We start from the raw sequence: 23,003 nt of genomic DNA on the forward strand, positions 1-23,003 counted from the left end.
GTGGAAGAGGAGTGTGTGCCCTGTGATGCCCACTGAATCATGGAATCACAGTTTGGGTTTGAAGGGACTTTAAAGACCACCTCTTGCCATGACACTTTCCACTCAACCAGGTAGCTCAGGATCCCCAGCCCAGAACAGAGAGACCAAAACCAAGAGTATTCTATGATCCCTCGGGTTGGGGAAGCCCAGGCTGTAAGAAACAACCAGTGTCAGACCTGCTGCCTCTTGCATTCCTCATCCCTCCCTGCACTGGGATAGAAGTCTCAAGGGAGACTTTTGGCTTTCACACAGCCAAAGGCTGATGCTGAAAACCCTACAAATGTACAAAGCTCATGTGGCTCCAGCTGACTATTACTGGCTCCCTTTGTAGGCAACAAGGGAATGAGCTTCATGGGGATTCTCTCTTCCCTCACCTTTAAATGGGTTATTAGTACTCTGGGACTCTGCTGGCTGTGCTTCTGGCTTAGCATCTCCAGGGACCTCTTTGTCACCACCGGTGTCACCTGCAGGCTCCTCGTACAGCTTAGGAACCTCCAAGGTGTCCATCTTCCTCGTGAGGGTTGGAGAGCACTGCTCTGAGGGAGAGGATGGAGCTGGGGCAGGAGAATGCAACAGGGATGCATTCTTCCTGGACTGCCGTGGTGAAACAGTCGGGCTTCTTGTGTGGCCCAGGCTCTCTGGGGTTGCCTCCTCCTCCAGCCCCACCTGTTTGGGTTTTGGCAGGTATATTTTGCGCCGGGCCCCCAAAGCCAGCTCTTCTGGTGTGGCACAAGGTAGCACTGCCAGAGGGTCAGCAGGGCTCTCTTCAGAGCTCACTGGAGGCGAATCAGAAAGATGAGGAGCCGCTCCTGCTGTGGGCACGCTGCCCACCACGATGGAGGGCACTGAGAGTGGGGGTGGCCCCTCAGCCTCAGGAGCTCCCCAGGTGCGTCTCTTTGGAGGCACAGGCCTGCAAGCCAGCATCTCCTGGCTGGTGACAAACTCCTCATTAATCATTCCTGTGATCCGTCTGGATGTCCTGGGGGTCAGAGGCAAGTTCTCTGCTGTCTGGAAGAGCTGGTTGTTTTGTACTTTTTCCAAAACTTTCCTTGAGGTGCGAGGGCTGAGGCCAGCAATGCCTATCTCTGGGATCATGCCTTCCCCTGCATTCGGCTGCTCCGTGTCCCCAGAGTCAGTGTCCCCTTTTGTGCCATCCTTACTGCTATCTGACATTTTTAGAAGTAGCAGCAGGTAGTTCTTTAAGGAGGAAACCAGGTTTTTGTGCTGCATTTTCTCCTCCACAGACATCTCCTGAGATCTCTCGGAGCCGGGCAGGACCAGCGGTACCTGTGACTGAACCTCAGAGGCTCCTTCCCAAGTCCCTGAAGATGCTGCTGGCTCCTGGCATGGAGCTGTGGCTGTCAGGAGTCCTCCCTCCTTCCCCTGAGGTCCCATGGGCACTGGCTTGGCATTCTGCTCTGAAGCGATGGCTGAAAACATCTCTTGTGGGGCAGATCCAGCTGTCATTGTGATTTCCGTTCCTCCTCTGGCAGGAGGCAGCAGCTGGGCTCCAGATGGGACCTCTCCTGCAGTGGCTTCCACCCCTGGGCTTCTCTGAGATGCCAGCAGTGCCTCCTGAGCCCCTGATGGCCTCACTGCAGGAACAGGGAGCGGCTCTTCCTTGGCAAGAGGAACTGAAGCAGGAGCTGCCATTTCATTTTGGGTGTTCTGATGGCCCAAAGGTGTCCCTGCTGCCTCCCTGTGCACAGCCCCAAGACATGGCTCTGCTGCTCCACTTCCTCCTGTCCTCACACCAGGATGGCTCCCAGACAGCTCTGCTCTTGCCTCTTTGCTCTTCCCATCCTTGACTGTCTGACATGGGATTTGTTCAAGAGCAGTGTTTTCTCCAGGTTCTGGAGGAGTCAAATTTTTTAGCAATGACTCTTCCCCACCTTGGCTTTTGTTCTCTTGATTTAACAGTCCTTGCTGAGTCTCTCTGTCCTCAAGAGCATGGGAATGTCTTTCTGCCTGTTTCCTGGGGGACGGCTGCTCCTTGCCAGACTGAACATGTTCTGGAGAACGTGGCGGTGGCTTTGGTGGCTCCTGAGGCCTAAACCGAGGATTTGTCCTTTTCACAGGCCCCCTGCTTTCCTGGCAAGCAGGCACCTCTTTCCTGACCTCCTCTAGCTTACTGCCTTGCTGACTGGTCTCTCTGGCTGGACTGGACACTGGATGCTTTAGGTCACCAGGAGACTGTCCAACTCTTGCTGCAACCTAGTTAAAAAAAAAAAAAAAAAAAAAAGGAAGGAAATTAGCATCATGTTACTGCCTGGGTCTGTGCAGTTGTACTTGTGGGCCACCTGTACCATACAGCACTGCCCAACTTCTTGAATCATGGGAATTACCCTGATACCAGTGTTACTCTGTCATCCAGGGTCTTCTGTTTCACCATTTTCCCACAGGAGTGGGTCCCACCTGTCAGGCTGTACAAAATGTTTCTTCTTTCAATCAGCTTCAGCCCTTCTGCCTTTCAATACCCCTGCTGTGCAGAAAGGCAAGAGATCTGCTTTTCTAAATCATTCAGTGGCTTTTAATCCAATCTCCTCTGACTGTGCCTTCCCAAAGAGCAAAACTTTCCCATTTTTACCAGCCACTGCTGACACCTTGCATAATTCCCCTGATGTTTCCGCAGACTGAGTGCTCCCCTATGTGCCCTGTGAGATGGGGGCAGCTGGCATGTCACACTCTATCAGGATGAGGCTGCCCAAATGATTTATAGGGAAACCATACACCCTGACGTTATCAGCACCATTCAGCCATTCTGTTTCTCTGATGTTTGGGAAGCTCAAATGTTTCCGACCGCAGCTGCACCCAGCAGACGTGTCAGCAAGCTGCCTGCTGTGATGGCCAGGCTTTGTCCTGAGGAGAACTGCCCCAATCCTCCAGCCAAGGAGCACAGGCTATTGTTGTAGGAGAGGCAGTGATAGGGTGGTGCACACTCTGGGAGCATTACCAGGACAATGGCACTGGGACAGGGCATATCCACAATGGGACCCTGTCACCATCACATTTTCTGAAAAATCCTCCTTGCCCAGGGTTTCTCTCCTGGGAAGCTGAGAAGCCTCAGAGAAAAAGGAAAACAACATTATGTCATTTGCTTCTCCTGTGTCTTGCTGCTTTGGAATGTGGTTGCAGATTTATCTGACACATTGAATTGTTTTAAATTAACAACCAATCATGGTCCAGCTGTGTTGAGGCTCTAGGGAGAGTCATGAGTTTTTCTCTATTATCTTTTAGCCTTCTGTCTGTATCCTTTCTCTATTCTTTAGTATAGTTTTAGTATAGCATAATAGAATAGAATAGAATAATAAATTAGCCTTTTAAGAATATTAATTAATTAACATAACAATAAACTAGCCTTCTAAGTATCTTGTTAAGCCTACTGTCTGTATCCTTTCTCTATTCTTTAGTATAGATTTAGTATAGCATAATATATATGATATGATATGATATGATATGATATGATATAATATAATATAATATAATATAATATAATATAATATAATATAATAATTAATTAGCCTTCTAAGTATCTTGTTTAAGCCTTCTGTCTGTATTCTTTCTCTATTCTTTAGTATAGATTTAGTATAGCATTCTAGAATAGAATAGAATAGAATAGAATAGAATAGAATAGAATAGAATAGAATAGAATAATTAATTAGCCTTCTAAGAACATGGAGTCAGATTCATAATTTCCTTCCCTCGTCTGGAGACCCGAAAATACCACAGGACCCCCTTCCAGCCTGGAGGATCTGCTGCTAAGGATTTTCTTCTGAGGTTCTTGACTTGAGCCTTAAGCCCCCCAAAATGAACACGATGAGAAAGGAGGGCTGTGGCACTTAAATTTCTGTTTTGTGCTGCTTTTGCTTCATTGGTAGCTTGGGGAAAAGAGGAAAGGTAGCACCATTCTCTCAGCAAGCCCCTTCCCAAGAAAATAAATAGAATGGTTTGAGTTGGATGGGATCTCAAAGCTCATCTCATTCCAATCCCTGCCATGGGCAGGGACACCTTCCACTATCCCAGGTTGCTCCAAGCCCTGTCCAACCTGGCCTGGAACACTTCCAGGGATCCAGGGGCAGCCACAGCTGCTCTGGGCAACCTGTGCCAGGGCCTGCCCACCCTCTCAGCCAAGAATTTCTTCTCCATATCCCATCTGACCCTGCCCTCTGACAGTAGAAAGCCATTCCTCCCTGTCCTGTTACTCCATGCCCTTTTTCAAATTCCTTCTCTAACTGTTAGGGCATGAATATTGAAGGGTGGAAGAAGCATCATTAGAGGCTGTTCCTACCCATAAAATTCAAGAAATATAACCAAATCATCAGTTTAAAATTTAGGCAAGAGTGATTACCATGCAAAACTAGTTTCTTTGCTCTCGTAGAGGATGATGTTCAGATGGTACACTCTGGCATTTTGCTACAGATAAATCCAGCTCAGAAGAGAAGTCCTGACCATAAGGCCCAGATATGTCCCAAGGCTAGGAAAACACTCACCTATGACCTTTCTTTTTTAAGAGAGAGAATAAAAAAGAAATAGACAAGTAACCCCTGTCCTGAGGGGTGAAAATATCCTGAAACATGCTTGGAACCTGCCTTAAAGGCTTTAAATCAGCTTATTTGCTCTCACAAAAGCTTGAGGACTTTCCCCAGCAGCACCAACAAGCTGAAGCATTCAAATTCAAATCAGAAGCATTCCCTTTTGTCTCCTCAAAGGCACACCAGCTGACAAGTCACAGTTTTCCCTCTGTGAAGCTTTTAAAGAGAAAAAAAATCTTGATGCATGTCAAAGGCTCAGGGATGACAGCCCAAGCCTGCTGCACACCAGCATTTTCCATCTTTTTTGAGAACCAGAGCTGTTAAAATGAGCACAGAGGGGAGAAACAAACGGCTTTGCCATGGGCTGGTTTGAACAGCAATAATTTCTGCAGCAGTATGTGATCCTGGTGGGTCAGGATGAAGATGAGTTCACAGCACTGTGCAGCAGCAAGGCCAGAAACCAGGTGAGCACTACAGAACACAGCAAAGCTGCACCCACCAATGGCTAACGAAATTTAAGAGAGAAAGAAAGGATTTTTGTTTCCACTGGAGCACCCATCAGTCCCTTATGCATTGTGGATTTTTCCACATTCTGAAATACATGCATTACCTACCAAGTGAGAGGTGCTGCACCCAGAGCCTTGTCTCTGCTGAAAGTGTGCACCTACCACAGCCCAAACTCCAGATCCTGCCAGCACCTGCAAACTGGACTCAGAGAATCCTTTATGATAGAAGGGGTCATTAAAGAAAAATGGGGGGAAATTAGTCCAGTAGCTTCCAGTGTAATATTTTCATGGCAAATACTTCAGGTTAGGTGACAAAAATAGCAGCTGACTAAGAGATGCTCTGAGGGTCAGAAGCAGGTGCTGTGCCCTAGCACTTCATCACCACCAAAACGAGTCTCCCAACAGAGTTTTCCCAATAGGGATGGGTGAAAAAAATAGTCCAGACCTACTGTATACACGTTGCACTGTAAACAAAACTGGAGGCCCTGAGGGTGCAGCTCACTGGTACCTCATCTGCATGGGGGGCTCCTTAACTAAAGCTGCCTTGTTAAACTGAGCAGATGCCATCTCAAGGCACTCACTGACAGCTATAAATACCCATTCAGTGCTCCCTGCCGACCTGATCTGCAAACATTCCGCATGAGGTCAGCCTGCTGATTAAACCGGAGAGCCCCAGGCCACCGGGACCAGCTGCTCGAGTGGCCCCGACTTACATCTCTCACCACCTCAGCTGACATTTGCTTGGAGATGGGGTGGAAGCTCTGCTGTCTGGGCTCACAAAATCCAAAGAGCCCTTGTGGGTGCTTTCACCAGTGGAGACCTGCAGAGCCTGGGCAGCAGATCCTGTGGTGTACATGGAGCCTCCCAGTGCCACAATACAAATGCACAGCACAGATATTTTCTTGTTGCCACCCCTGCGTTGGCTGCTGTCTCTCCTAGTTACCTCTTTGTTTCCCTCCAACTTCTGTTCTTGCTGCTGGCCTCTCTGGCCCTCCAACACCTCAGAGGCCAGTGGAGCATCCTCTGTCTGTCTGCTGGCTGCCACAGGCTGCAGGGCAGCCGGACTCCCGGCCTCGTCCTTGGCTCCCACCTCCTCCTTCCCTGCTGCTGGCTTCACTTGCTTATCAAAATACATGTCCTTTAGAGAGAAGTACATGTCATCATTGGGTTTAATGTCCTGTTTCACAGCTTTCCCAGACTCTTTGAGTTTTGGACTGGTTTCCACTTCTTGATCACTTGCTGCTCGCAAACGCGCGTTCCTGCGTAAGGGGACAGGAGGAGCAAACCTGGGATTTGAAGATTGATTGGCCCTGTCTCTCCCACTTTCTTCTCGCTTAGAAACCTCCTGTTTTGGTGCTGAAGGAGCCTCCACCTTCTTTTTCTTTTTAGCTGCAGAGTCTTTTGCCCCTGGCTTGGTTGCCAAGTCCTCCACTGTCTCATAGATGTACGTGAGAAAGCTGTTCCCATTCTCCTCCCCACTTTCCAAACTGGCATCTCCATTGGTGGTCACCTCTGCTTTCAGAGGTGCCACCAGTTTGTTTGGGAAGCCTGGCACCGCACTGAGTGGCTGCTCCTTTGTCTCAGCAATATCCTTGTGTAACCTGGACTGTGAATCTGCCACGTGCACTTTGGCTGTGTCTTCCTTCTCCCATGAAGAGTCTCCTGAGCGGAGGTTCTGATCTTGAGCCAGCCTCCGCTTCCTCTGGAGCCGTTCAGGGCTCATTCCTTGCAACTTCTCCACCTCCACATTTTCTTTTCCTCGTTTCTTGCCTTGTTCTATTTCTTGCATCTTTTCTTCAGCCTTTCTCTTGATTTTGTCAAACCACTTCTGATGGATTTTAAACTCCGTCATGGTTCCCACTTCCAGCACACCGGAGCAGGACACGATGCCTTTGTTATTTCTAGCTGAGGCCTGGTAAATGCCTGCATCCTCTTCTCGGCACCTGGAAATCAAAAGCTGTGTGTGAGACCTACCCATCCTCCTCAGGATGCCCGCTGGACACACAGGCATGCATGTTCTCCTACTTCTTGCTCCACAGAGTCCAGAAGATGTGGCCCATGAGGTGCCCACAGGACATCTGGAGGCCTTGGGCTGGCCTCCCAGCCTGGCTCTGCCTGCTCTCCCCTTTAATAAACAAGCAAGTATTATGATAAATTTGTTCTAGCTCCACCCTGGGCTGTAACTCTGGTATGAGGGCTGTGATGGAGGAGAACAGGCAGCACCAGGCTTCCCAATTGTTCTTGGTCAGAATCCTCTGCAGGATCTTTTCCTCTCAGCTCTACACAGCCCACAAGACATTCCTATTCTTCCTCTACCCTACCCTATTACCAAAGTCTTCCCATCCCGTGTCACAGGCACCACAAGCACCTGCCTGCATCCCTACTGGCACCCCCTGAGGACACCTGACCCACAGAGATCCCTGCTCCTGGAAGAGGTGAGCCAGCCTCTGATGGACACCTGGAGCACAGCTGGGGGAGCAGAAAAGCTCAGGCCACAAGCACAAGGATGGCAGGACTATCAGCAACACTGATATTCTACATTTTCAGTCAGTGCCACACCTGATATACCAAATCCAGGACTCAAGGTGTGCCTGGCTCTCCAGAAACTTGATTCCCTGAACCATCATCTTGGAGGCAGATAGTGCTTTCCCCTTGTTCACCTTTGTCAGACCTAATCCTCAGCACTGGAAGGCTCCAGAGAGAGGGACTCCTTCTTCCCTTCCTCTTGCTTCCAGCATGGCAGCTATCCCTGGATGCAGTAATGGATCTCATACTGGTGTGACTGGGGAGCCACAGCTGGAGGGGACGGGCCAGCTCTGAACTCACAGTGGGGAGCAGAAGGGGCCAGCCAAGTGGTGGGGAGGCTGTCACTGCTGACAGCTTATCCAGCCTCTGAGAACACACCCAGAGCTCCCATCAGCAAGCCCAGGCACCCTGCAGCTCCTTTACTCACTTGTAGAGCTGCAGGGTGTGGCGGTTTCCATGACGGAATATCTCGTACTTGGGCAAGCCACAGTAGCGATCCATCTCCTCATCATCCTTGTACCATGTCACCTCAGGCTGTGGGTACCCTGGGGAGGACAGGGAGGGGACATCAGAGAGTGAAACATTCCACACAGAAGCACAGACAGCGTGGTATCAGCAGCAGCACACCAGCACAGATGCTATTCTGGGCTCACCACGTTCCTAAATGGCACAACAGAAACAGTGGAAACTTAATGGGCTTATCTCAGACTTTTATCACTCCTAGGAATAGGGCTATTTTTGAGGAAAAAATCCCAGCACTTCATTCCTGAACAGAGGGAGTGGATCACACGCTCGTCTCCTGTAACGCTGGCTGGGAGAAGGTGAGCATGCCATCACTTTTATGTGAACAGGGGTGTTCTGATGGGGCCAAGGCTATGGCTGGACAACAGGCCCCTCCATGGAGCTTGCAGCATTTTGCACAGTGTCACAGCCTGTAAGTTGATCTGAAACTTTCCACTGAACAGAAACAACCTTGATTGCATCACAGTCAGCTCAGTGTCCTACAAATGTCACTTGACAACAGATGTCACCTGCCTTTTCAGTAGAATGACATCATGATGTGTGTGACTGGCTGGCTGGCAGGCTGGCTGGGCACACAGCCACGTTCTCCACCACTTGCAGAGGTGTTGGATCAGCATGTGAGTCCCATATGGACCAGTGCTAGCCACAGCCCCCACTGCTCACTGACAGCAGCTCTAGTTCACATTAAGTGCAGTTTTCATGCAAAGACTGCTCAAACCAGCAGCCAGCAGAGGTTCCTGCACCTCACTCAGGGCTCACCACCCAGCCAAGCTGACCCTCAGGGCACGGGATGAGAGTGTCAATGATCACATCCTGCCATGGGTAAAGGCTATAGGATTGCTCAGGAGCTTCTCTGCTGCAAATGTCCGTGCAGGCTTTCTGTGGAGCCAAAGAAAGGAGTCCAGCACTCTCCCCAACAATACCAGACCCCAAGGATCACCCACAGCACCCCAGAACGTGGCAAGGATCAGTTCCCATGAACATCTTGGGCATGGGGGTCCCAACCCAATAGCTCTGGAGTAATGAGAAAGCAGGAACAAGGTGCTCTCTGGACATCAAGCCACAGGTTTCTAGGCCAACCAGGACCTCAAATGTCCTCCTTGCACCAGCCAAAGATGTTGTCAGCCCATAGCAATGGCTGAGCCCAGCTTACTCCTGCTCTCATGAAGGTCCTAGAGCAGGACTGAGAGTCCAGGAGCAGAGACTCATCAGCAGGAATTCACCCAGGCTTTGGCCAATCCAATATGCCTTTGCCCAGAAAAGCAGCATATGCCAAATCTCCTCCTGTACTGCTCTGGCTCCCCTGTCCTCACCCCCTTGCCTGTGGTGGCTCCTCAGTGTCCACTGGGACCAGACAGGGCTGGGAAGAGAAGTCTCAGCAGCTTTTCTTTCCTGCTCTCCTCTATGAGAAGCATCAACTCCCATAGCCCAGACACCCACAGACTGGATTTTACCCTATTGTTCCTCCTTCTCTAAGGTCTCTTACTCTGCACTGCCCCAGCATCCCTGTAGTCTGTACATCTCCCAAATGTTTTGCTGCCTCAATCCTCTCCCTCTGCTGCCCTCAGCAGCTTTGGCTTTCTGTTGGGTAGTGCCTCATTTCTCCTCTTCTACAGGAAGCCAAGCCATGACTTTCTCCCAAAACCCTTCCTGCAAGGCTCTCTGTTCTCCACCTCTGCCCCACTTTTGTCACAGCCCATTCCTTGCTGCTGCCCTGACCCCCCAAACCAGTTTCTAGAGACATGCAAAGCCCTCAGGTACTGGTGGCTGAAGAAAATGAGCCCTAAACTGCAACTGGAGAAAGCTATGAGAGCATTCCAGTGATGGGATCACCAGGGATTGACTGCTGCTTGTATTTTTCATAAAATAATAAATATTGGCAGCAGGAGCCTGGGCTGAATGAGCCTGTGGTGAATTCTTTCTGCTCCAGAGCTGACCAAAACAATTTCCATACACAAGCTCAAACTGTGCCCAGAGCAATCCAACCCTTCCCAAGGGCTGCTCTGCAAGCAAGATCTTCAGAATGCCCCCACAGCCCATCCTGCAGGGAGCTGGCAGGTAGATTTTCCTGACAGCCTAAGAAACAGCAATCACAGCCTTTCATTCTGGGAACTGCCAGCTGACAGTTTCCAAGAAGCTCTGTGATGTCCCCCCCGCCGTGGCCTCCACAGCTGATTTCCATTCCCAGCTGACATCTGCTGGAAAGGAAAGAGCTGCCATTGCAAAGAGCTGCCATTTCCATCGAGGAAAGGCTTTTCCTCCTGCTAAGCTTCAACTCCCTGTGACTTGCAGCACTCGTGTCCTTGAGGCTGCCTGCTCCCTCTGAGGAGCCATGGCCACGAGAGCTCAGTGCCAGGCCAAGCTCACACTGCACAGTGTCACCAGTGTCACCTGCAGTCCAAGAGAGCTGCAGGCAGGTTCTGGCTGGATCTGCATCTGCAGGCAGGCGGATGCTGAAAGGATTCCCACCTCCCACGCAGGTACAGTGGCCCCCGCTGCCTGTCCAAATATCATCCATCCCTTCCCAGAGCCAAGATGGAAACATGCCTGGGCAGGGATGAACCTCCCTGGCACAGGGAGGGGAGCTGCTGCTGATGCTGCTGACATCCATCTTTGGGCTGCTGAGTGAATAAATTCCCCCTGTCCAGGGTGGGGGTTAAAGGAGTCAGGCATCATTCCCTGCACGGTGCATCCCCTGCAGGCACAGCATCCACAGCTTGCCCAGTGGGATGAGGGCTCCATCCAGGGATGGAGGCACCATGACACACTCCCAGATCCACACTCATCCATCCCAGCCCTGCCCCTGCTGCAGCCCCCCCGTGCAGCTGGGCCCCTGCAGCCCCCAGGCAGAGCCTGCAGCTGCAGACAGAGCAGCCACCCAGAGGCTCCACATCCCCAGCATGTGTGTGTGTGCCTGCCAGCAGCACTGCTCCAGCCACCACAGCATCCTGGAGACTTTTCAGAGCAAGGATATTTTTTTTCATGGAGATTGCCAGGTTTAGATCAAACATTCTTTTTCTGAAAACTGTCGAAATCTGAGAAGTCTTCAAAGCTTAGTGATTGTGACCAAAACAGTTCTTAAAATATCTATCCAAAACAGTTCTGAATATATCTATCCAAAACACCCAGAGAAACTCTATTTCAAGTTGCTTTCTTTTTTTTTATTTTTCTGGGGGCAGGAAAGGAGGGGGAGTTAGTCTTCTGAAACTTGGGAAGGTGATATGAGTTCAGAACCATTAAACAATATCCACAGTTTCTGCTCTACCCAAGCTACATACACATAGGGGCTTCAACAGTCTTGGGAATACAATTCCTGGTAAGATGTTACCCTTCCTGGCTTCATGGATTTAAACCCCTCCAGCACACAAGGACAAGGAAGCTTCTAGCAATGCTGACAGGAGGGACAGATACTCCCTGCAGTAGCTCCCCATGCACTGTGAGCAGTGCTCATTCACCATCCTTCTCTTGTCCTGGGCCCTAAAGCCAAAGCTCCTCATCTCCCAGCAGCTGCTCTTTGCTCTTGCAGTCACTATCCCATCCCCAAACCCCTCTCACAGCCCCTGCCTGTCTCCTGACATCCTTCATCCAAGCACTTCAGTCTCGCCCTTCAAACATTTCCCTCAGGGTCACCACAAATGCAGCAAGTGGAACTCCTTTAACCTGATTAAAAACTGCATCCATAAGCATGTGACTGTCTACTCAGCCTACCCCAACTCTCTTCCCTCAGCCATGGGCAGAGCCCTCTGCCCTCTCTACTCTGCAATAAAACCATGGAGGCACTGATGGGATCAAGCACCTGAGACAGTGATTTGTGCAGCCAGATCAGAGGGTTGAACCTGGCTGAGGAGGGCTGAAATGGCACTGAAGAGGCAGCTGTACAGCAGTGGGCTGGTGCTGACATACAATGGTCTTGGCTAGATCCAGCCATCACCTGTCCTGGCTGCACTCACTCCCTAACAAGCAGCCAGAGACCTGGCCTCTCCATCCAGCTTCCCCCATTTCATCCGCTGACATCTCTCCTTCCCAGGCAATGCTACACAGAAGCAAATAAAAAGCTGGAAAATCCTTGTGGCAGCACCTCCATGAAGGGCCACTCTGAAGAGAGAAGCCCAATATCCACCCACTGCAAATGAGCTGTGATGACCCTTGAGACCCTGAAGTCCAGACAGACACAGCAAGGAAGGTGCACAGTAAATGGAAATGTTCTTGTTTCCTTTGTCACATCCTTTTGAGAACAAAGGATGAAACTAATTTTGTCTGAAAAAAGAAAACATCTCATATGTGATGCAGGATCTGACCCAAAAAAATCAAATCAGACATAGCAGGGACACCAGCAGCAGGCTGAACTAGGCATCAGGAGGAAAGGAAAGTTTGTGCCTCCACACACAGGAATCTGCCTCTGCCTGACCTGCTTTTTTCCTGCCTGCACCACTCATCACATTCTGGAGATTGGTTCTTCAAACACTTGCATCCTTCTGTGTTCCTAGGACAGCCCAGCAAGTCCTAGTCAAAGTATTCCCAGATGTTGGACTAGCCTGTAACTCTCATTATTGATCAAGAAAAAAAAAAAGTAAGATGCTATTGTAGGTCACACGTCCATATTTGTGGCTTGACCGTCAAAACAGGAGCAGGTGACTGTCTGCCCTTTGCCTCCATCAAAGTGTCCCTGGCCTCCAGCCACAGTGCTGGGGCTGAACTGGTTCCACTCTGGTCACTGGCCAGGGATGCCACTGCCATTTCCTTGCTCCCAGCAACGCCTCCCAGTTGAACACAAACATCACGGCAGGGCAGGATACCTGACGTACCAGGCAGGCTGTGCAGCCAGGGCATGCCCCACACCTCCTGCCCCTCTCCCAAAGAGATCCTGAGCTCCTAAAGCACTCCACAGGACCACACACAGGAGATGCCCATCTGCCAAAGGTGGTCCAAGAATGATTTTAAAAATGTTTCCATGAAAATTTCTAAGTGCACAGAAGCATCTCCCCAACCTAGTTTACCAAGCACAAAAATATTGTGACATGTGCTGAAAGAGACTCATTGACAATTTCCTATACTTGAGCAGGAAATGAGGCCAGTACCAGGTTCAAGTTTTCTGCCTGGTGCAACACACCAGGAAGAGATGGGATTTGTTAGAAGGAACCATCAACCTCAGAGGTGCAGCTGGTGGAGATTTAAGCCAGTGAGATAAGCCAGGACTTTTACTCCAGATTTCCCAACACAACTAAACATTTTCACACCTCTGACACTTGCAGAATGGCATGTTCCATGGTACTGCACAGTATGTCAAGCTTTTGTTTCCAGAAAACTCAAACTGGGAAGAGCCCTTCTAATGACTCCCCAAATAAAGTGGTTTGGAGGCATCTCCTAGCAGCCCTCTTTGGGTCTAGAAGCAGCAAGAAGGGGTCTGCTGAGGTTAAGCCTCAATAAAATCAATATATCAGTTGTACCCCTGCAAGTCAGAAGGTCAGCCTTCAGAACATGGGAATCCATGAGAGAAAAGCCAAGAATTCATAGCTGGCAGTTCTCAGAGGGACTGAGACTGTGCCTCCTCATTTCCAGCCTGTTTCTAACAGCAAATCAGACTTCCTTAGGAAAAGAGGCTCACTGGATATACTCTCCTCCTCCCAGAACTTGCAAACTTGTTTGTAAGTGTCTCTCACTGGAGTGAGAGACTTAATTGGAGTAATTAATACTAGTGAGGTCAGGAAGGATCATGGAGTTGTTAACAAGTACATTGAGAGAAGAGGTTTTAGTCTCCGTATTTAAAGAACAAAATCTCATCACCAAAGGAGCTACTTGCCTCTACACCAATGTGCTGCCATGCCACAAGGCCTTAGCACCAGCCTTCTTTTTCAGCCTCTCCCTCCTCCTCCTCCTCTTCTTGACTTAACCCCTTCCTGCCCAACGGGAGGTTTTAGCTCATTGGGCAGTGACCAGCTTTTATTTCAGATGTTGACAGACACAGAAGTTCATCACAGATACAAATGTAGCTGCGCTCTAACCATCTACAGCCAGCAGTATTGGTTCCAGCAGGAGAGCCTTAGTCTTCAAAACTGCACATTCCTCAGTAATGGAGGTCAGGATTAGAGAAGCAGAGATTAGGACAACAAAATGTAGCTGGTCCAAGCAGTAACCAGCATATCCCATTTTCTGGTCTTTCATTTGCCTTGTTTGAGATGTTAGCTTATGCCTTTGCCTCTTTACACACTCAGGTGCTTCCCACCTCCCTCAAATTGAAGCTAAAATCACCATGCAATTGCTGACCCTCTGCTCGTGGTGGGCTTGTTATCCTTGTTATCACTTGCTGCAGAGTTTAACTGGCACAAGTCCAGCAGGTGAGGCAGGACCAGGTTATTCACTGAAGACACTGTTACCTGTCACTATGCACGTGAACTTAGCATCAGAGTCCTCGGACACAGCACGGGATTTGATAGTGGTTTCAAATAGTGGCTGTGTTTCCTCCGTCAGCTGAGAAATGATTGCGCAGAAGGTGCTCCTGGAAGATTCAAGAAGCATTTCTTAGAGATAAAAGCACCAGAAAAATCAAAGGGTCCACCTTGTGTCTCACCTCAGCAGCCTGTGTTCTCATTGTCCATGCCCTCTTCCCTCCCATCATCCCTACACCTGCTCACAAGCCCAGTTCAGTGCCAGGGCATTGGACTGATTTCTCCCTCCTAAATGTCAATTTAAAGTGACATTTGGGAGCCATTCCCTTTGTCTTAGCTCTTAGGGCTACTGGGGCAATGAATGTCAACCCTCTGGATGAATGAAGACCCATTTTAGCTCTTGATTATACCAAAACATCTCTTTGGCCAGCCAGCAAGCTTAGAGCTCCACCTAACAAAGTCAATTCTCAGTTCTGAACCATAAATGTTTCAAGAGATGTTCTGTTCACTGGGATTTTCTTTTATTTGTGAAGACTTTGCGTCATTTCAGGCCAAGTGTGAATTGCATGTCTCCTGAACACAGCAGCCCTCTTAGAATGAAGAAAAGCTGCCAGCTGTGGGACAGCTCACTGAGGAAGCTGTGAGTCTGGCTAGCAGCTTTCTGAACCCAGGAATTAGCTGGAAAGGAACTCCCTCATTAACCCCTTACTGCTGCAGGTAGGCACTCACACTCCCTACTCCAGGAGTTCATGCTGGGACACCCAAATAGCCAGAACTATCCTGACAGTGCAATCTGTAATGCTCAAGAGCAGACCATGGTGTTTCAGCACTGTTCAATGAGTGCAATAAATCACCATATTCATCCAACCCTGCTGCAGCATCACTGAGAGAGGTCCCAGAAAATCTGGGCTTTCTTAAATAAAGGGAAATTATTGAATTTCAAATTGGGTTTTCATTCAGATAATTCTGAGGCTCTTGGAAGGGAAGAGCTTCCTATTTCATTTTTCCCTCTGCAATTAAAACTCTACACATTTACAACATGAGAGGGGCTCCCAAGGTCTCAAGTGCAAAGATGCTGGGAGAAACAGCTAATATTGCAAGAGAACTGGTAGCTGGCAGCTCTATTTATATAATTTTCAGCAGTGAAAGACATTCCTTAAACAAGTGATCAGCTTCCAGAAGCATGCAAGGGGTGGAATAGATGCCCCAACCACTCGTGACACAGCTGCACCATGAGCAGAAGGGCTCAGAGTGTGTGGTGAGGCTTCCATGAGGAGGACCCCAGCCCCACAAGCAGCCCCAGCTTGCAGGCAGGATGCTGCTGCTGCTGCCACTAATGCTCTACCTGCTAAGGAAGCAAACTGAGTCAGGACAAACCAAAAATCCCACGTTTAGCATGACCCAGAGGGGGCAAGTGCAGTGACAGGGACTAAGCACATGTGGCTGAAGGTGTCAGGAGAGCTTACAGCCACAGCAACTGCCTGTTTTATCCACCCTGAAAACTTACCTGGGGGCTGCAATGTCATTATTTTCCCTCTGCCTTCCTGCAAGAATAGGTTTGTAAGAGATGCAGGGAGATGAATCCCTGAGTAACAACCCACTGGGGCAGAGCAGGAACCTCACCCAGCTCCCAGGCACCTTGTGCTGGATGAGGGTCAGGACAGGGGAAGCTTGGGATGTTGCAAACCTGATTCATCTACTGAATGAGGGTTATAAGCATGGTGTGTATCCAAACACATGTGTGGGGTGGGATAAAAATAACAGATCCCACAGCTCAGACTCTTTTCTGTGGAAATCAATCGTTACTAGGACACTGGTCCTGGTAAGCAACTCTTCACTCAACTGTGGGGCCAGGAATGGGCTGTGGGAGTCAAAAGCTGTTTCAAACCAGAGCAACCTTCCCAAATTCCAATCCCAGGAAAAAAAAAAAAGCCCATTTCCACGGAGCAAGGCAGACAATCCAGTACAAGGCAGTTACTGGTAGGGTTCTGATGCTCCCTTCAGTACAGATTCCCTCCCCATACCAGTAAATGCCTTTCAGAGCCACATAAAAGAATTTCCCAAGCATCAACCAACATTTCATACCCCAGCAGGAGGGCAACAGGATCAGCATCTTATAACCAAGTGATGCACACACACAGAGTGGCTCTTGGGACCCAGTTTAATCCCAGCACCATGCCACCAGCAGGCAGCACCGGGAATAAGTCTGGTCCACTCAGTGCAAACCCCACAACCTGGTGAAATACATCCAGCAAAGGCTACTGAATGCTTTGCAAAGCAGCTGTGGTGGAAGCTGGGAGCCCCACAGGCTCAGCAGATGAATCAGGGACTTGCCCAGTGACACCTGGCAGGAAGCCTGGAAGGTCTGTTGAGTCTTTCAAAGAAACCATTGTGTTGGTCACAGCAGGATTTCAAGGCTCTGGCACTGTGGGGCTCTCAGCTGACTCACTCCAGCTGCAAGGAGGCTTGTCCAATTCAAATTGCTTTCTAAACCAGTAATTCAGGGTATTCCAAGAACTGGACACAAAGCACTAGTCACTTTTTCTTTGGGCCTTCCTGGAGCTGCATCTTTGGGGCAGAAGAGACCCCTTGCAATTCAGTAGCCTTTTCAATTAAAGAGGGATTTCCATACAAAAGCCTGCTGGAAAAGGAGATTTGAGAAGTGTATTCCTCTTGGTATGATTTTCTTTTTCTGACTTTTTGGTTAGAAATCCCAGAGCTATAGAGGTGTTCTGGAGAGGCCTTTCCCTCCATGGTTATTCTTCTACCTGCCACTCCAGCAAACCAGAAATGCCAACTGATTTCCAAATGTGTTCTTTTGCCAAAGGCAAAGTACAGCTGTACAAGTGCCTTTTGGGGCAAAGTCCAAGTGAATGAGGATCCTCACAACAATGGCAGGGGGAAGAAAATTTTTTCTCTGGATGTCTCAGGGCAGTCACATCCAATTTTTAATGTCTCTGTATGGAAGTCTCACTTTAATATAAAGAAGTAGCTGAATAGCCATCCTTTGGCTAAAAAAGAGGAATATTTCTTGCACCTTAATACAGGAATTATGATGAACATTCACTTTTCTTTCTGCAGTTCAAGCAAATATTAGGGATCAAATCATGCAGAATGAGGCTGTTAGATCACTTCAGGGCTCTTGACTGATTAATTAATTAGTACCAAAGCATTACAGGTTAATGACGTGCAGACAGATTCAGAAAAGTGTCTGGTCAGAGCAGTTTAATGCAATGTAGTTTTACCTTCCTAAACTGGAGGGAGAGAATCTGCTGCTTGATAAGCTAAGCAAAAAACAGCATAAAAACCATTAGAGAGAGAAGCACGGAAAGGAGCTGAAATAAACAAACAGTTACAGAGACATATTAATGATGAGTCATTTTGCAGAGGTCAGAGTTCCTATTAAAAGAAGGTACAGCTGCCTTAGGCTGCCTGCCAGGACGAGCAAGCCACATTGTCAATTGAAATCAAAGGCTGGAAAAATGAAATGGTCGTTAACCACAGAGAATCAGTGTCAGGACATTTATACAAGTAGGTTTCCAAGAAGCAGCACCTTGAGCCTTCCATGCACCATCTGCAGCACTGTGCTCAAAGCAGGCAGCTCCAGCACGGGAGATGTCCAGCCCAGTTCTGTGCTGGCAAGCAGCTGGCCCGAGCTGGGTCCCCTCTGTGCTTCCAAGGACAGCTCCTGGCAGAAGCTGAAAACTCTCTGATCATATTGCTGTCCAGCTTGCCAATCAAATCACTAAGGTCTGGCAAAACATTAAAATAAAAGAACAGAAGTAGACTTTACAAGAATCTACACGCTTTGCTTTCTTTGTGGGAAAATGCAGGAGCATTGACCAATCCAGGGAACAAAATCAAACACAGGTCCTGCACAAGACATCTTGATGAGCTACTTACCAGTGGTCACAGCTCTCCCAAAGGAGTGTCTTCAGGGACTCATGTCCTAGCCAAAGGACAGTGGCAGCAGCCCCTTGCAGGCTGCAGGAAACAACCTCTGTGCATTGACCTGCAGCAGTCAGGAACAGCTCCTCAAGCCTTGACTCACCCACATGGCAATCAAAAGTCCAAAACTAACAGGGACAAGCTAGTCAGCAGCATGTAAGCTCAGTGATTTAACTGCACTGAGGTACATGTTACACCTGTGCAACAACCTCACCACACAGCCTTGGAAATGACTGCAGCATGGCCATCCCCTCTGGGAGGTGCCAGGCCAGACTGCCACATCCCCAAGTGCAGGGAGATCAAACCTTTCCAGCCTCTGTGAACCACCAAAGTTCAGTGCTCTAGGATGGTGCTACAGAAGACAGCAGAAAGAACCACATGGAGGGCCACCTGCAGGTGCACCTCTTCAGGTCTCCTACCCAAATGTGAGTCCCAGTCCTGTGCAAACCAGCGGGACTTCAAGTCTTGCCCTAAAAATGATCACAGAGAGACCCTGAAAACTGGTCCTGCCAACTGTACATTCCACCTGTGGAGACAGAACCTCCATGTGAACACTGAGAAAAGAAGCAGCTCAGCTTGAAGTCCTGACACTTTACACAAATAATTGCATATTTCCTTTGAGAAGAAAAATCAGAAGGGCTCACTGACTCTTCTCCTTCTTCAGGAAAGCAAAGACAGCAGAAGTTTTGGTCTGTTGCTGAGGAGCAGCTTTAACCCAACAAACATGGGTGGCACTTGGCCTTTTGGCAGCAGCTTCACCCTCTCCACCCCCAGCCACACAATCCTGGTCCACTCCCAGTGCCAAGTGCTGGTCATGCAGCCAAAGGATGTGCAGGCTGGGCGTGATCCAGCTGGGGAAATCAAGTGCTCACAGGAACAGGCTGAGGATCACTCACTCACCTGATCCCTCTTCCATGTGCTGTGCTGGTCCATGGAGAAGCCACACAGAGTCCTTTGTCCTTTGAGCTGTATCCTTCCACTCCTTGCAACATCCCTGTGAGCTCCATGCCCTTTCTGGCACTGCCAGGCACAGCTTTGCATTACCTGCCTTACTGACCAGCACCTCACCTTGTCTTCAACACCCTCAGAGCTTCTGGGGCTCAAATTGCACCTCGTGCTGCTCTCACCCCATCCTGACCTCCTGGGGATCCAGGATTCTCCTCCCACACTCCTCACAAGCACAACCACCCCCAGTGATCCCAGGGGCAGCTGTATCCCTGTGCTCTGGGCTGTCCCAGGCACCTCTGTCTGTCTGGAAACACAACTCACTGGTTTAACTTGTCTCAAAACATTTTCCTTACCACTGCAAGGGAAAAACATCTTTTTACCCAAGAGGAACACTAAAGACCTTCTAAAAAGGAAGTTCCCAAAGTCCTTGCAAGCTAGAATGCTGGTGTAGGCAGTGGTGTGCTTTTAATCACGATTTCTTGCATAAGACAAACAGGGATGTGTCTTGGCTTGGACGTAAAGAAAATAGCAAGAGTCAGAACAAAGGCTGCTTGTGCCATGAACCCATTGTGCTCATGGATGTGATCACACAGTAAGCACTGACAGTGCTTTTTTTTAATCCCCAGTATTAAGACAACATGGGCTTTATTCAGTGCACATCCTGAGACAGCGCTGAACACTGAACTGAGGGTCTCTTGAGGGTCTCTCCATATTATCAGAAGAAAAAGGCCATCATGTATTAATTGAAGTTTAACCTCAATATGCTAAATTTGCTTTTCAGACTAGAGCTTTAAGCCCCAGAGAGCATGATCAAATTGTGGATCCTGCAGCCAGCAGAGCCCTGCCTGCAGGCAGCTGGCACCTCACTTCAATGACGTTCCAGCATGTCCATGGAGAGCTGAGACAGCACAGCTCCATCAGAACCCAACCCCTGCTGGAAACGTGGGGCTCCTGAGCAGGGCAGCAGATATCCAGTGTGCCTGCTCTGATCCTCTCTGGCACTGGGCTCTCTGTGCCCTGGGCTCCCCAAGGACTTACACAGGGCTCTGCTAATGAGGTGCAGCCTCAGCAGTGGATGTGCCTCCCTCGAGCAGGCTCGGGGCCATTGCACTTACTGGATAAAGGCAAATGCTTTTGTTATCCTGAGGAATACATCTAAAGCACTGAATCAAGGCCTCCAGTGTAACCCTTCCTTCTGTTGGAAAAGTGGACTTCAAAAACGTCTGCTCCAGGCATGTCCAGCACTGGTGGGATGAAGCCTCCTCAGGCACCTCCCACTGATGAAGAGAAACTCAGCTTTTTATAAGCTAATTCTGAAAATACACAACTGTTCTCACAGCACTACACCTCTGCACCACATCCTTTCTACCAGCCTCAGTTCTTTGTTAAATTGCATTTTATCATACGCTTTCAAGCTCCTTTGGCCATTTATCATCCTCTTAAAGGTTTTAGCCCTTCAACTACTCCTAATTTTCTTTGGAAGTGAAGACAGCCTTCTTCATTTTTCATGCTCTTGCCAAATTTCAGTCTTGCAAGGGCAGGAGGCAGAACTGTCAACACCATTCACTTTTTTTAACCACTCAAGTTGATGGTCTGGGCTGGCATCCACTGGCACCAAAAAGTTAACTGCTTGAAAAACATACATTTTCAGTCTGGCACCTTTTTTAACCCTCTCATGCAATTATCCATGAAATTACTCTCTTTCTGCATTTCTTATCACTGAGATAAAGAAATCTTTCTCCTTCCAGTGCACTCCTCACATGGAAGTGAGCAAGAGCTCAGGAGACCCTGAAATAGGCTTAACAGTGGCTCCATCCCCATATGGACAAGCACCTGGACTCGAGCTGCTTGAGCTGCAGCAGTGATCAATATTTTTCAGTGCTCTTCCACAGCGTGAAAATTGACCCACACAAGCTGTCCAGTGAAGGAAAAAAAGAGCAAAACGTGTCCATGACAGCAAAGCTGACAGGTCCAAGTTATGTTTTGAGGGAATCAGCATTGCACCAAAGCTCCTTGGAGAGCCTGGCAGCCTGTACAGAGCTGGACAGAGGGACTGGCAATTTCCTACAGACATTGCCCCTCGCTGGCTCCCTGATATTATTGGGCATGTTTAGCACATGCAGACTTCCAAGTATAAGATTTCCTATGAACTTGCCTGTCTTCAAGGTTAACACTGCTTGAGACAAATACAAACCACTCAGCTGTCAGCAGTGAACCCTTTTCAGGGTTTAAAAGCCAATACTGAGGCTTTCATGTAGGCATGGCTGTGCTCAGAGCTGCTTTCCTGCCACGTGTCCTGCTCCTTATCAAGCACTCCCTGCACACACAGAATGTGTGCTGGTGCTCATATACCATGGCAGGAGCTATCAGCAGGCCTGTGATAAAGCAGCTCTGGGTGCTGTGTTGCTGTACAAGACACATTGTTATTTCACAGAATGGAAAACAGATGTATTGAGTCTTTGCTTGTCAAGGTCACAGAGCGAATCCATGTCAGAGATGCAGAAATGTGACAATTTTTTTCTGCAGGTAATTTACTTTTTGCTGAAATGAACAGATTCGTGTGTAACAATTCAGGCTAGATTTCATTAACAGAGAAGGTGGAAAACAATAAATTAAGTTACACATTCCTGTATCAGCCTCTGTAATGCTCTGAAGATGGCTCAGATTTGTGTGTTTTAACTCTTAATTGTTGCTGCCTCTATGGCCCAAATTAAACATAGAAACACACCAAGGGATAAGAAATGGCCAAAAAAATAAAGCAAAGTAACTATTGGACAATGAGATGCCCAGGAAAGGCGACATCCTCCTGGCAGCTCACTCTGTAGAGAAAATAAAATAAAATAAAAATGCCTGTAACAGCCCTTCCATCTTCCTCTTCTTGGACCAGGTGATGCTGTGAATGTGAGATAACAACCTCAGTCACTCAAGATCTTCCTCCTCTCATCCAAAGAGAGCAAGGGTAGAGCAGGTTTCAATTCCATCTCCTAGGAACTGTCTCTGCTGGACATGAGAGGTGCCCTGTTTGGAGATGACCACACTCTGTCCCCCACACAATGGTACCCCTGGCCTGGGAAACATCCCCTTTCAGGAGGTCTCCTGAGAAGAGCACAGTTCTCACATGTGATATCCTCTGTGTCTTTATGGTGACCCTGAAGGGCATGGGCTTATCAGGACACTCACTCAGCTCCACTTGGCTTCCTAGGGGATATTTACATATGGACAGGAGGCTATGGAAAGGGAGCTGAAAAATCTCCCTTTGGAATTGCTGAGGATGGTTATTCAGAGCGCACAGCTGCTGAGGAGCCCCACTCAAAGCAGAGCCCTCCAGCAATGGGAAACAACCTCTTGTGTCCTGCAGGTCACAGGGTGTGGAGATGACTCATTGACACCCCAAACTTTGCCTTTCCTGTAGGAACTAGCTGTCCCTCTTCCCAGAGTTTGAGACACCTCCATCCCACAAATCAAACTGACTGAGTGCTCTCAGCTGCCTCAGCTGGCATCTGACCAGGGGGTTACACCACTCCTGGCCAAAAGCAAAGTCCCCTTGGACATTACAGGTACCCAGCTGCCAAAGAGGGAACTCCACTGAACTAAAC

The 23,003-nt window shown here is 48.8% G+C and overlaps 1 protein-coding gene across 2 annotated transcripts in view; it reads right to left on the minus strand.

The window, feature by feature from the left end:
• ALPK3 (alpha kinase 3) overlaps positions 1-23,003 on the minus strand; it is a 32,657-nt gene that overhangs the window by 5,205 nt on the left and 4,449 nt on the right. Inside the window, exons 2-6 of one of the 2 annotated variants that reach the window (XM_058811468.1) lie at positions 17,757-17,795; positions 14,500-14,621; positions 8,031-8,148; positions 6,021-7,020; positions 414-2,253 (exon numbers count right to left, since the gene is read on the minus strand). In XM_058811468.1, coding sequence (XP_058667451.1) covers positions 414-2,253; positions 6,021-7,020; positions 8,031-8,148; positions 14,500-14,621; positions 17,757-17,795 — 3,119 coding nt within the window. The remainder of the gene's footprint in view (positions 1-413; positions 2,254-6,020; positions 7,021-8,030; positions 8,149-14,499; positions 14,622-17,756; positions 17,796-23,003) is intronic. The other variant, XM_058811466.1, reaches the window with a different exon arrangement.

The sequence above is a fragment of the Ammospiza caudacuta genome, chromosome 10, assembly GCF_027887145.1.
Source record: "Ammospiza caudacuta isolate bAmmCau1 chromosome 10, bAmmCau1.pri, whole genome shotgun sequence".
Taxonomy (NCBI): Eukaryota; Metazoa; Chordata; class Aves; order Passeriformes; family Passerellidae; genus Ammospiza; species Ammospiza caudacuta.